Source organism: Microtus ochrogaster, chromosome 7, assembly GCF_000317375.1.
Source record: "Microtus ochrogaster isolate Prairie Vole_2 chromosome 7, MicOch1.0, whole genome shotgun sequence".
In the NCBI taxonomy this organism is placed as follows: domain Eukaryota; kingdom Metazoa; phylum Chordata; class Mammalia; order Rodentia; family Cricetidae; genus Microtus; species Microtus ochrogaster.
The window spans coordinates 59,624,526-59,638,268 of record NC_022014.1 but is presented as its reverse complement, the minus strand read 5'-3'; the positions used below and the strand labels follow the sequence as shown (position 1 = coordinate 59,638,268).

General features: G+C 41.5%; 1 protein-coding gene across 1 annotated transcript in view; it reads left to right on the top strand.

Moving 5' to 3' along the window:
* The first annotated feature begins 1,428 nt into the window (after positions 1–1,428).
* Positions 1,429–13,743, top strand: part of Smurf2 (SMAD specific E3 ubiquitin protein ligase 2) — a 90,177-nt gene continuing 77,862 nt past the window's right edge. Inside the window, exon 1 of the mRNA XM_005350423.3 lies at positions 1,429–1,908. Coding sequence (XP_005350480.1) covers positions 1,857–1,908 — 52 coding nt within the window. The 5' untranslated portion in view covers positions 1,429–1,856. The remainder of the gene's footprint in view (positions 1,909–13,743) is intronic.

Here is a 13,743-nt window from a genome sequence, read left to right as displayed (position 1 = left end):
ATGACTTAACTGATAGATTGAAAGCAACCATTTACAAAGTTTAGGATTTAAAATGTATTAGACTTCAATGAACAGTTTAAACTGTTTTAATGTTATAACAGCCTTAAGCAAAACTAACATGGATACAAATCCATGTTCTTATCTTGAGTTTTCATTGTTACTCTTGTGTGCACATGAGACTTGTATTCTCAGTTTAAACCCTGCGTTACATCTAAAGTCTCCCATGTTATATGTAACCACAATTGCCATTTAGATGGCTGCATAAAATATGTACCCGGGCTAGAGAGATGAGTCAACGATTAAGAGCAATGGCTGTTCTTACATAGAACCCCAATTCGATTCCCAGCATCCACATAACAGCTCACACCTGTCTGTAACTCCAGTCCCAGAAGATCTGACACCCTCATATAGACATACACACAGGCAAAACACAATTGCACATAAATACATTTTTTTTAAAAAAATGTGTGGCAGCTGGGTGGTGGTGGCATACGTCTTTAATCCCAGCACTTGGTAGGCAGAAGCAGGTGTATCTCTGTGAGTTTGAGACTAGCGTGGTCTACAGAGTGAATTCTAGGACAGCCAGGACTTTCACAGAGAAACCCTGTCTCCAAAAATAAAATAATAAAATAAAATACAATAAAATAAAAGTGTGGCGGTTGATATAATATGATTCACTATTAGGCTGTATCAACCTTGTAAAAAAAATTAAAAATACTTATTTGTCAAGAATAAGTTCATATTAGTGTAGTTACAGCGTCAGAGTGTTGTTCACACTTATTTTCTTTTTTCCTCCTGGGATAGCAAAATACAGTATTGCATGTGCTTTTCACAGTGCCCACCTATCTTGTTCACAATCCTTGGCGGTGTTCCTATCATCTCCCTATGTTTGGCCTGCTGCTGGAAAGAGAAGAGTCCGGGCAGGTAGGTAACCAGATCTGGTCCACCAGGTGAGTCTGTGGAGGTGGCAATTACAATACTGAGAGCTAAGCACTCCCGGGAATTTGCTGGAACGTTCGGTGTGTGTGTGGGGGGTAGCGTCTCCTCGAATTAATTCTTCTAACTTGGGTCTAACTTTACTCTCGCCAGCCTCTCAAGGCGCGCAGTGGGCGTCTAACATGGGCAGTCTGCCCTGTAGGGACACAGGCTCTCTTTTAGTGAGCTGGTCAGCAGACCCCTCCTGGTGCCACAGAGCTGGCGCCGGGGCGGTGGAGTTCGGAGCTGGGTCTGGGCCGCGGCGCACGCGCTCCCTGCGGCCCTTGCCCAGTCCGGCCTTCCTCCGGAGCCCCGGGTGCAGAAGACCTCGCCCACAACCCCGCCCCCGCCATCGCCCCGCCTACCGGGCCCCGCCCCGCAGGCGGCCCCGCCCCCGTCTCCTCCCCGCCTCCAGGAGCCGACGAGTGGCGGCGGCGGCGGCCCCAGGACCCGGTTCCCTCAGACAAGAGGGCGGGTGGAGGAGGAAGCGGCCGAGCACCCGCCCGCCTCAGTAGACTTCGCGCTTCAGCTCCCGGGCCTTGCGGCACCGAGAAGGAGAAGCCAAGGCGGGCCGCAAGGAGAGGAGGCGGCGGGGGAGCGGGGCGGAGGCGGCGCGGGCGGCCGCGGCTGCCGCTTTGTTGTGCGCGGCCCGGGCCGAGGAAGCAGAAGTGGGAGGAGGGGGGAGCTCTGCGTCCCGCTCCCTCCGCGGCTCATGGCGACTGCGCTCGGCACATCCGGGACCCTCCGGCCCTGGCGGCCGCGGTGCGGGCTGTTCGGGCCCCGGCCCCGGCCTCTGTGGTGACTCCTCCGCGTCTCGCCGTCGTCCCAGCCCAGCCCGCTCTCTCGCCGCCACCACCGCCGCCTCCCCCGCCGCCGGGGACATGTCTAACCCCGGAGGCCGGAGGAACGGGCCCGTCAAGCTGCGCCTGACAGGTGAGCAGGGCGGGCGGCTGCTGAGGCGCCCGTGGCCGGGCCGAGGGCCGGGGTCGCTCTCGGTGGTGCGTTGGAGGGGAATGCGGGCGTGGGAAGGCCTAGTTCGGAGAGGCATTGGAGAAGCACTTAAGCGGGCTCGGGAAATTCTTTAGAACGCCGAGTGGGGCCCGTGGGGCTCCCGTGGAGGGCGGGTTTGAGGTCCCGACGTCTTGTTTCCCCGGGTCACAGGCGCAGCGTCTGGGCTGCTGCCCAGGTGGGGTCGGGAAGGGGATTACCGAATCCGGTCGCTGGCTGCGGGCAGTAAACACTCGTAAATATGGAGTGCTTACCGGGGGAGCGAGAGAATGTGTGTGTGTGTTCCCCGGTTGTTAACGTGAACCCCCACCTATGCCCGGGTGTGAAACCTTTACTCTCCAGCTGCCAGCCTCTGTGGCCAGCGCCACACACCTTCAACGCACGTCTCTGGGAGGGACCGAGACTGTGGTTGGCTTTTCCGGTGTGTCTGCCTGATCCCACGACTCCCGGCTCATTGTACCCTCTGTGTTTTGGAAATTGTTTGATTGCAGGGTAGCGTGTTTGGGGTTGTTCCTTGTAGGCCGCAGGACTGGTGGCTCACGTCTGTAACTCCAGACCTGGCTTCGAAACGCTGGGCTTGGGATGCATCTCCAAGCCTGGGCTCATGCAAACTTCGACGCGAACTTTCTCCGGTTCTCGCCACGCTCCGCACCCTTTTCTAACCGGGGAAGAATGCTCCCAGGGATTTGTTAAAGAGGAGGCAAAGCTGTCGATGTTCCCAGGTGCATCGAGTTGTCAACACTCTACAGGTGTAATTTGCTTACGCTGCCACTTCTGATCGTCTTCCGTGGCTACAGCACCCTCATTTTCAGGAAAAATTGTTTTTAGTTTGAAGAGTGTAATTGAAGCTACTGCCCCTATGCTAGTCTCGTCATTATCGGAAGTAAACTGCCCACATTTATTATATTCAGAGGGGTGATGAGAGAGCGCGCATTTCGCAGGGGCTTCGTATGCATTTGTGCCAGCGAAGAATAAACTGTAATTACATTTGCCCACACTAAACTTTGAAATTTGTGTGGACGAATTTTGTAGTTGGGTGCTTGTGTGTTAAATGCCAGTCCATGGGCTGTGCTTTCTGGATAACTTGCAGTGGATTTGGTGTTTGAGAAATTAGCTTGAATGTCTGTTGGCTACAGCTTGAAAATACTTTACTTTTGGGGCTGGAGAGATGGCCCGGTGGTTAAGAGTGTATCCTGTTCTTGAAGAGGACCTGAGTTCTATTCCCAGCACTTCCACCCCAGTCCTTTGCTCACTACCACCTGTAACTCCCAAGGGATTTGATGCACCTGCCCTCCCACAGGCATCTTCACTCATGTACACATACCACCCCTACCCCCATTAATTAAAAATATATTCATATTGCTGACACTGAAAGTGTTCTTCCCCCTAGGGAAAATTAACTTTCTTAATGGAAAAGCTATATTTGGGGATGCTTTTCTTTCCATCTTTTTGTCTTTATCTGGGGGGAGTCAGTGGAATACAGTTATAAAGGATCTTTGTTGCTTTAGTTTATCTATTACTATTCTTATTAGGCAGGGCTGTGTCAATAATTATAGAAAGAAATAGTGAGTGTGGGTGTGCAAAATGGTCAGAAATAGGCTGTTATTTATTTCCTTCTAGGATATATACATTGGAGAGGAAAGAGGGATTTTGATTTTCTTTGGATAAAATGAGTTTTAGCTTTTCATTGCGTGCGTGTGTGTGTGTGTATGTGTGTCTGTCTGTCTATCTGTCGGTGGGGGGTATCATGACCATGGAGCACATGTGGAGGTCACTCTCCTCCTAACTTGTGATTCCTGCCAATCAAATTTAGGTTGTCAGGCTTGAGAGAAACTGCCTTTGCCCCTTCAGCCATCTCAGTGTTTTGAGGGCTACTGTGATTTAGGAGATCTTATATTTATCCATCATTTCTTTGTTGCATATGATATTTTCCAAAAATTCACGAGTGAAGTGTGTTCGGCTAATGTGATAACTACCGCTCTACAGAAACCTCCCATGAGAGGGAAAAGATCACACTTAGTTTTTGAGCAAGAGGATACATTAGACTAAATTTATAGAGTGATTTTGTATACTTAGCTTTTTCTGAAGAATTTTAAATACTCTGTCCTCTCCTCTTAATTGTAAAAACAGTTTGAACAGTTGAACTGCTCTCAATTTCTTAAAGCCATTGGGAATTTGCCTGTGAATAGTTTTCTCAAAGTCTGACAAATATTAGAAACATTGTTTTCCATTTGATTACATGTGGTAGAATCTCCTCTGTTTTGCAAGGAGCATTAATTTATATTTTTTCATTTTTGTTCATTTACAAATTAAATACTATAGATTTTAACAAATAGATCTCAAGAGCTGGATTCAATTAGCAGCTTTTTAGGACACACACATAAAAGGGTTAGATGGAAAAGATTGTTTTGACTGACTGGATAAATGACAGGGCTGTGTTTGATGTGCGTCCAGGAATTGGGCTGGAGCTGGTGCCCAACTTCTCAGTCCATCTTGAGAAGCCAAATAAAATATTTAACCTAGGCCTCTTTTTGTTTAAAAAAAAGTTGATTCTTTGTTAAGACCTTAAGAAATGTTTGGCATACCTTTAGATTAAGTGTTTAACAGTTCATTTAGGTCTGTGTTCCCTAATAGAGGAAAAAACTCACTTTAAAAAAAAAATCCCACAGTGAACTTTTATTTGGTTTATAATACACTTGGGTTGTAAGATGTTTTAAGATTACTGTTCTTTGCTCTAAGTTAAAGCCATTTAAAAATTTACATTTATGGAGTACCTTTGATTCCAAGGTACTTTATGAACTGTAGTTAATTATATCCTTAATGGAGAATTGCCCATTGCTGAAAGGGTGTTAACACTTCTTTCATAGCCAGTCTCTGCCTGTTTGTCTCTCAGACCCCGCTCTACCAAATCTCTGCCCACAGTGGATATTTTCCACAGACTGTTCCTGAAATCCATCCATTAGTTATCTGAGATATTGTTGCTGCTAAGAAGTGGACCTAATTTAATCTCAAATTTGAGATTCCGTAGGCCGTTGATGAATATATGGAATGTTCTATCAAGTTACTTCTAGTTTTTATGACACATTGACAGTTGATCATTAAAATGGGCTGTCTCTGAATACTATCAGTTTCAGTTTGTATATGTAGAGTGGAGAATGGATTGATTATTTATTGTGTAGTTTGTAGTGTGACACATATCTAATACAGGCTTTCCTTACAACAGTAAGAAACGGTTTGGCCAGCCCTGCAGTGGTAATACACATTGGGAGGCAGAGGCAGACAGATCTCTGAGTGAGACCAGTCTGGTCTACAGAGTGAATTGAAGGACGGCCAGGGCTACACAGAGAAACTCTGTCTCGATAAAAAAAAAAAAGAAATGGTTTGGGCTGAAAATATTCTATATATTTGGTTGTAGTTAAAAAAATGTGGTAAGTTCTTATACCCATATTGTTTTTGAAAATCAAAGGTTGGAAAAAGCAGTTTAGTGTAGTTTCTAATATTTTAAATTCTTAAGTATGGAGTAATAGATTACTTATCCAGAACCTTTATTTTAGACCTTTTTGTAAATATAGTCTTTTTGAATGCTGTTTCTTATTAATTTTAAAAATCCTTGACAGGGGGCTGGAGAGATGGCTCAGAGGTTAAGAGCACCGGCCGCTCTTCCAGAGGTCCTGAGTTCAATTCCCATCAACCACATGGTGGCTCACAGCCATCTGTACTGAGATCTGGTGCCCTCCTCTGGTGTGCGAGCATACATTGAGGCAGAATGTTGTATACATAATAAATAGATAAATCTTTAAAAAAAAATCCTTGACAGTAGAGATGTTAAGTTGGCCTCTATGTAAGGAAAATTAATTTTAAAATCTCACTTTAAATATATTTGTATTTTAATGTTATTTCACTGTATGTATGCTTTATTTAATTTAAAACTTTAAAACTTCAAGATTCATTGTATCTTTTAGGTTTCTAGGCGTGAATGTGCGTTTGTATGTAATGACTTCTTGAGGGCTATTGCTATTTGAATGCAGCTAATTCAGTTTATTGGTTTCTGAGAAAGAAAACAAAATGTCATAGCTCCTTTTCGTAAATGCTCTCTTGTATGCTAATTTTCTTCAGACAGGTAGTTGTTTGGTTTTCTTGAGGAATGTGTGTTTAATCATGGTTTTTGCCTTTTTCATGTTGATTTATCTATTTTTATAATGTGTGCTGCCTAGTTTATGTCAACTCAACACAAGTTAGAGTTATCAGAGAGGAGGAAGCCTCAATTGAGAAAATGCTTCTGTACGATCTGGCTGTAGGCCAAGCCTTTTTCTTAATGATTAATGTTCGAGGGCCCAGCCTGTTGTGGGTGGTGCCACTCCTGGGCTGGTAGGTTGTCCTGGGTTCTACAGGAAAGCATGCTGAGGAAACCATGAGGAGCAAGCCAATGAGCAGCTCCTCTCCATGGCCTTTGCAACAGCTCCTGCCCTTAGGTTTCTGTCTTGTTAGAGTTCCTGGCCTGCTTGAGTTCCTGTCCTGACTTCCTTCTATGGTGCATTGTAGTGGTGTGGAAATGTAAGCCAAATAAATCCTTCCCTTCCCAGCTTGCTTTTGGTCATGGTGTTTTATCATAGCCAGAGTAACCCTGATTAAGACAACATAACATTATTTAGTATGTAACTTAGCACATTTAGCATATAACTCAATTTTTTTCCTTTGTCTTTTGAGCTGTTATTTGTGTAACGGCTCTACCACACTTGGCTCATAGTTTTCTTTTTGGACAGATTATGTAGTTTACTGGTTTCAAGCTCATTGTGTATTTGAGGATGACCTTGAAATTCAGATCTTTTTGCCTCACAGTGTGTGCTGCCATTCCTGGAATAATTCAATTTTCAAGGTAAAGCAAAGGATCAAGCAATTTTTTTAATTAATTAATTTACTTTGTGTGGATTGAACCTAGCGCCTTGTACATGCCAAGGAAGCACTCTACCATTGAGCTATGTCTGGCTTTAATATGTCTTATTCTTTTAAAATAGATCATATTTAACAGAATGTAAAGTCTGTTTATGATTCATTTTAATTTTGAATGTCAGTTACTTGTATTGTAATGTGTAGGGTTAAAAATGACATGGCCTGTAGAGAGAACTGTTTGTCCCTGGATAAATTATGATGGATTGTTTACTTTGTTCTTGTATTTTTTTCCATTGATCCTCATTTTTGGCCACTGTTATTTTCATATTTAAGAATGCTAATACCAGTAGGCCTAGTGGTGAATACCTTTAATCACAGCACTTGGGAGGCGCAGACAGGTGGGTCTCTTGAGTTTGAAGTGTGCCTGGTCTATATAGTGAGTTTCAGGCCAGCCAGGGCTATACATTGAGACTTTATTAAGAAAAAAAAAAAAGCTGAATCCTTGAAATATACTATTCTAATCAGCATTTAAAAATATTTATTTTGTGTGTTGTGTTTTGCCTGAATGTATGTGTGTTTATGGTGCCCTCTGAGGTCAGAAGAGAACATCAGATTTCTTGGGACTGGGTTATAGATCATTGTGAATAACCACGTTGGTGCTTGAAACCAATTTTGGGCCCTTTACAAGATCAACAAATGTTCTTAACAGCCGAGCCATCTCTCCAGCCTCATAATCAGCTTTTTTTGTTTTGTTTGTGGGACAGAAGAGTCTCTGGAGATCATACTGACCTTGAATTTGTAGTGATTCTCTTGCTTTTACCTCTTCTGTTCTGGATTATAGGTGTCTGACGCTAATCCTTATGGTAATCAGCATCATTATATGTTTTGTATAATTGACATGTATTAAGTACTGAACACTGGAGCTAACAAGGTGACTCAGCAAGTAAAGGTTGCCTCTAAGCCTGATGGCCTGAGTTCAGTCACTGAGATTCATATGATAGAAGTAGGGACTACCTGTAGAAAGTTATTCTCTGATTCCACACTTTATGACCTGACATATTGTATACATGGTGTGCACACACACAGACACAGATAAATTAAAAAATAGACACTGTAAAGTTTTCAGCTATTGTCATTTTTTGTTTGTACAATAGCTACATGAAGTAGGAAGTTAAGTACATTTCAGAACTCAAGTTACCTATCTAGAGATGTTAAAATCTTTTTTTTTTTTTTTTTTTTTTTTTTGGTTTTTCGAGACAGGGTTTCTCTGTGGCTTTGGAGCCTGTCCTGGAACTAGCTCTGTAGACCAGGCTGGTCTCGAACTCACAGAGATCCACCTGCCTCTGCCTCCCGAGTGCTGGGATTAAAGGCGTGCGCCACCATCGCCCGGCGAGATGTTAAAATCTTATGAGTGTTCTGTGGAAAGATAGTCATTTGGAGTTATTCTTACACTTTGTAATCCTAGTTTGTTTGTTTATTTGTTTTTTTAAGGCTCAGTCAGATTACTGTTCAGTCAGAGATTACTGTTATCTGTAGAACTCTGTTTAGTCAAGAGTTTAGTATGGAGATAACATACCTATATCCCAACGTTTGTGAGGTTTAAACAGGAGGATCATGAGTTTAAGGCCAGCCTACATAGTGAGTTCCAGTCAGCCTGGGTTATAGAGAAAGACTGTGTTTAAAAAAGACAAAACCAAAACAGTATTGCCATATTCAAGTGTGTTGATTCTTTTAAGATTATTTTTTAAGAATATTTTTCTTGTATTTATTGCTTTTACATTTTTTCCATACAATATATTTTAACCATTTTCCCCTTCCCAACTCCTCCCAGATCTCCTTACTTCCCTACCCACCCAACTTCATGTTCTTTTTTTCCCTCAAAAACAAACAAAAAACCTCAAAACACAAAACAACCAAAAGCAGACAAAAGACATGGAGTCTTTTATATTGGCCAATCATTTCTTAGGCAGAGACTGTTTTTTCGTTTCCCGACTGCTCAGACCTGAATAATCACACAGAAACTATATTAATTACAACACTGTTTGGCCTGTTAGCTCAGGCTTCTTCTTTTTTTTTTTTTTTTGGTTTTTCGAGACAGGGTTTCTCTGTGGCTTTGGAGCCTTTTTAATATTTATTTATTGTGTATCTAATATTCTGCCTGTGTATTTGCCTACAGGCCAGAAGAGGGCACCAGACCTCATTACAGATGGTTGTGAGCCACCATGTGGTTGCTGGGAATTGAACTCTGGACCTCTGGAATAGCAGGCAATGCTCTTTAACCACTGAGCCATCTCTCCAGCCCTAGCTCAGGCTTCTTATTAACTAACTCTTACATCTTAAATTAACCCATTTCTAGTAATTTGTGTATCACCACAAGGCTGTGGTTTACTGGGGAAGGTTCTGGCATCTTTCTGCTTTGGCAGCTACATGGCATCTCTCTGACTCTGCCTTCTCTCTCTCTCTCTCTGTCTCTTCCAGCCTGACTATATTCTGCTCTGCAATAGGCCAAAGCAACTTTATTCATTAGCCAATAAAAGCAACACATACACAGAAGGTTGTTCCACATCATTTCCCTTTTCTGTCCAAATAAAAAGGAAGGTTTTAACTTTAACTTAGTAAAATTACGCATAGGAAAATAGGTTCAAAGCAAGAATTACAGTTACAATATTTAGTCTATTTGTATCTGGCAAAATTAAAGAAAATATTCTATCATCTATTTTATCTTTGTGACTAAAGTTTCTTATCTAATATATCTCTTATCATAACTAAGGAAAATTATAACTGTTTTCAACTCTTCAAAGACCCCAGAAGGATATAATATTATCTAAGTAATCAGAAAGTGTATTGTAAGGAATTTCCAAAGGTCTGGAATTGACAGACACATCTTGCTGCTTGGACAGTCACCCAAAGTTTTTCTGTTGAGGCATCCATCTTCAGCTTACAGGCCCATAGTGTCCAGCAGACTTTTCCATGAAGCAGGAAATTTGAAAGGCTGTTTTGCCTATCTTGGCAGTTTGTCAGTCACTTTCTTCTATATCCTGCAGAATGTCTGTCAGTTTCTCCTGTGAAGCAGGAACCCTAAAGGACCATCCCGTCTTTTGGAATGTTCAGTAGTCACTTTTCTGTGGGTCCTGTATGTCTAGTTCATACAGCATACCATCAAGCAGTCCAGGCAAGAGCAGTTCTTGCCCAAATGGCTTGCCTTGTCACATTAAGGCAAATTCCATAGCGAATTTCTTCAATGCTCATTAACTTCTCTGAAGTAATTGGTGCTGCCAGAAGCAAACATGTCTCACAGTTGAGAAAAGTCTTAAGTTCTTAAAAGATTTTAAATGCCGTATTCCATAGGTCTTTGAAGTGTTGAAGATTATCTACCTAACTGAAATATATCTCTGTACATCTAGAAAACCTAACATGACTACAAGTTTGGGTGTTATAAATGACTTCCTATTAATCTGTAATTTTTAATTATACATTTTAAAATGAGCTGCCTAAACATTAATGCCTTAAACAAGAACAGTAGTACATATAACAAAATTGACCTTAAATTTTGTATCAATAGACCAAGGTCCATATCAATGCATTCATTACTATATCATATCTCCCTTTTATTTAAAAAAAGAGATTGGCTGTGACTGTTAACAGTTTCTACCCAACCCTTTTTTAATGAATACAAACATTTATAAACAATCATTTTGAGAATTTGGGTGTAGTTTTTTCCAAACTGCTTCCTGCTTTTTGTTGGATGAAGAATTTTTAGGGTTCATGGAGAACTTTCGGGGGGTCTTGTTCCTTCAAAACCCATTAGCCTGGAAGGAATCCACAGGTTCTCATCTTCTCTGGAAATAAAAGCAGAACCTCTTTTGCAAAGCACATATCTTTAGACCCAAATTTTGAAGTCAAGACACCTTTATGTGGGTTTAACTTAGCAACCCCCAGAATCAAATTTCTCTCTGCAGTCAAAAAAATTCAAAGAAAGTACAATAATATGCATTATCCAAACTCTCTGTATTTTCCATCTTTACATGGCTTAGTTTTCTTTATTCCTTTAATCTATGACTGTACTCTTTTATATTACTTTTACTGTCTCTTGAAAGACTTTTTATAACTGTCTATATTCTTTTTCCTCTCTCTTTCAAGCCCACATTTTTAAACACACTATGTCTCATTTAGAGGTCTTTTTTGTCTGAATCTGTCCTATTGTGTATCTGAAATCCTTTTTTTTTCTGACAAGGAGCATTTTAAAATGATAAGCAGTGTGGTTGCAGCAGTACTGGCTCCACTTCTCTTGGCCTTTCAATATGGTGGAGGTACATTTACCACCAGCTCTGGGATTGCTGGGTGGGAGCCATGCTTTCCACCTCATCTCTGGGAAGCATAGTGCAGCACAATACACCCTTTTTGTCTGAGTAAAAGCTAAATCTGCCATGCAGCATGCCGCATGGTCCGAATATATCTCCATGTATAGTAGTGGGAATCTGCCATGCTTTTCTGCCTGTGCATGCCTAGCAGACCTGATGCAGTGGCATACCCTGGCAGGGGTGCTGAGCAGCAGGCATGCTCTCAGCTTCTTTTCTCCTAACCCTGAGCTGGCATACAGTCACCTGGACCTGAAGTGTGTGGCTGGCCACATGGGTTAGTCTCAAACATATGGGCTCCATTTGTAGAAGGAGACTGCTGTCTGATTTCCCAGCTGCCTGGACCCGAATAATCACACAGAAACTATATTAATTACAACACTGTTTGACCTATTAGCTCAGGCTTCTTGTTAACTAACTCTTATATCTTAATTTAACCCATTTCTATTGATCTGTGTATTGCCACGAGACTGTGGTTTACAGGGTAAGGTTCTGTTCTGGCGTCTTTCTCCTTTGGCAGCTACATGGCGTCTCTCTGACTCTGCCTACTCTATATATGTCTCTTTCAGCTTGGCTATATTCTGTTCTGCCATAGGCCAAAGCAACTTTATTCATTAGCCAATAAAAACACATATACACAAGGACATTCCACATCAATTCCTGAGCATGAGGCCTCCCCTGATTGATGTATCTAGTATTCACTCCATTGGAGAAAACTGATTTCCTATCTCCCAGATTCTTGTAAGTAGCTTTTTGGCCAGGGGTAGGACTTTGTGCCCTCTTCTTTCTCTGTGCTTAGATTTTTGTCTTCATATGTCTGTACATGCTGCTATGGTCTCTGTGAGTTCATCCATGCATCAGTTATTTCCCTGGAGTCATCCACCTACCTGTGTCTTACACTTTTTCCATCTCCTGTACTCAGATGACCTCTGAATCTTGAGGTGAGGTAGGTGTTTGATAGACATCTCCTTGAGGACTGAGTGCTCCAGTCTTTTTCCTCTCTGCACATTGTCCAGTTGTGGGTCTCTGTTTTAATTATCTCTATCTCCTCCAAGAAGCTGTTTCTCTGAGTAGGGATCAGCGATGCACTGATGGATGTGTATAGCCTTATGTCATTAGGAATCATTTTACATTTTTTTTGCTGTGTAGATTAACATAGCAGATTAATAGTAGTAGTTTTTTTTCTACCAGTAGATGGAGCTCTTTCTGCACAGGTACGTAGCTGTCAAACTGAAGACCTGTAAACCAAAGTCAAAATGAGGGTCGCTGGAATAAATGGGATTGAAGGGTTAGATACTGAGAAAGGCAACTCCACCTTTCAGTGAAACTCTACACATAAATTAGTTTATGAATATAAGTTTAAATGCTGCATGTTGTAAAGACGAGACAGAACTTCATTAAATTAAAACTGCTAACATTAGTTAATTCCACTTGTATTTTTGTGTAACATCATAGGACCAGACTGATAACTTTCTTACAGAAAGAAATTTTCTAAAGAAAAAAGTTGATTCTTTTGAGAGAGGATGAAAAAGTATTTTAAATTTCTGAAAAAAGTATTTTAAATTTCTGAAAAAAGTATTTTAAATTTCTGAAAAAAGTCATGAGACATTGGAGATATTCAGAATACCATAGCTAACAATACTTGATACATGGTAGGTACATCAGTAACACATAGTTGTGAATTAAAGATGGGTGGAATTGAAAAGGTTGTTTAAGACCTCGTTGGAAACAAAAGATTTCTTTCTATGATGTTATTTTTGTATTAACTAATATCTCATTAATTTTGACATCATTAAATTGTGAAAGTATAGGAGTGAAGAGGTGTTTTGTTTTTTTTTTGCTAATTTTTGACTTGATTGATAGAACTCCTAAATCTTTATAATTGTGTATGCTTGCATGTGTGTAGGTCAGAGAATGACATTTAGTAGTCAGTTTTCTCTGTTTATCATGTGATGAGTCCTGAGGATTGAATTTAGGTCCTTAGACTTGGTGGGCAGAGCCTTTACCTACTGAGCTTTCTGACTGGTCAAACTCTGTTACCATACTGTAAATTTTGCTCTATAGTGAAATAAAGATCTAGTTGGTATTCACTGAAAACAAATTTGTGGAGTATTACTGTCAGTAATAGGCAGATAATATGTATTTCAGAGTTTTGTTAACTGAATGAGTAAAAGTTTTTTTTAAAACGATGTGTGACAAACATACTGAAAAGATCTGAGCCCCAGGATCAAGAGCACTGACTACTTTTCCAGAGGACTTGAGTTCAGTTCCAAGCGCCCACACGGCAGAACCATCTGTAACTCCAGTTCAGGGAATCTAACCTCAAGAGTACCAGACATGCACGTGGTACACACACATACATGCAGGCAAAACTCTCATGTACATAAAAATAAATCTTAAAAGTCTGAGCCAGCCGGGCGATGGTGGTGCACGCCTTTAATCCCAGCACTTGGGAGGCAGAGGCAGGCGGATCTCTGTGAGTTCGAGACCAGCCTGGTCTACAGAGCTAGTT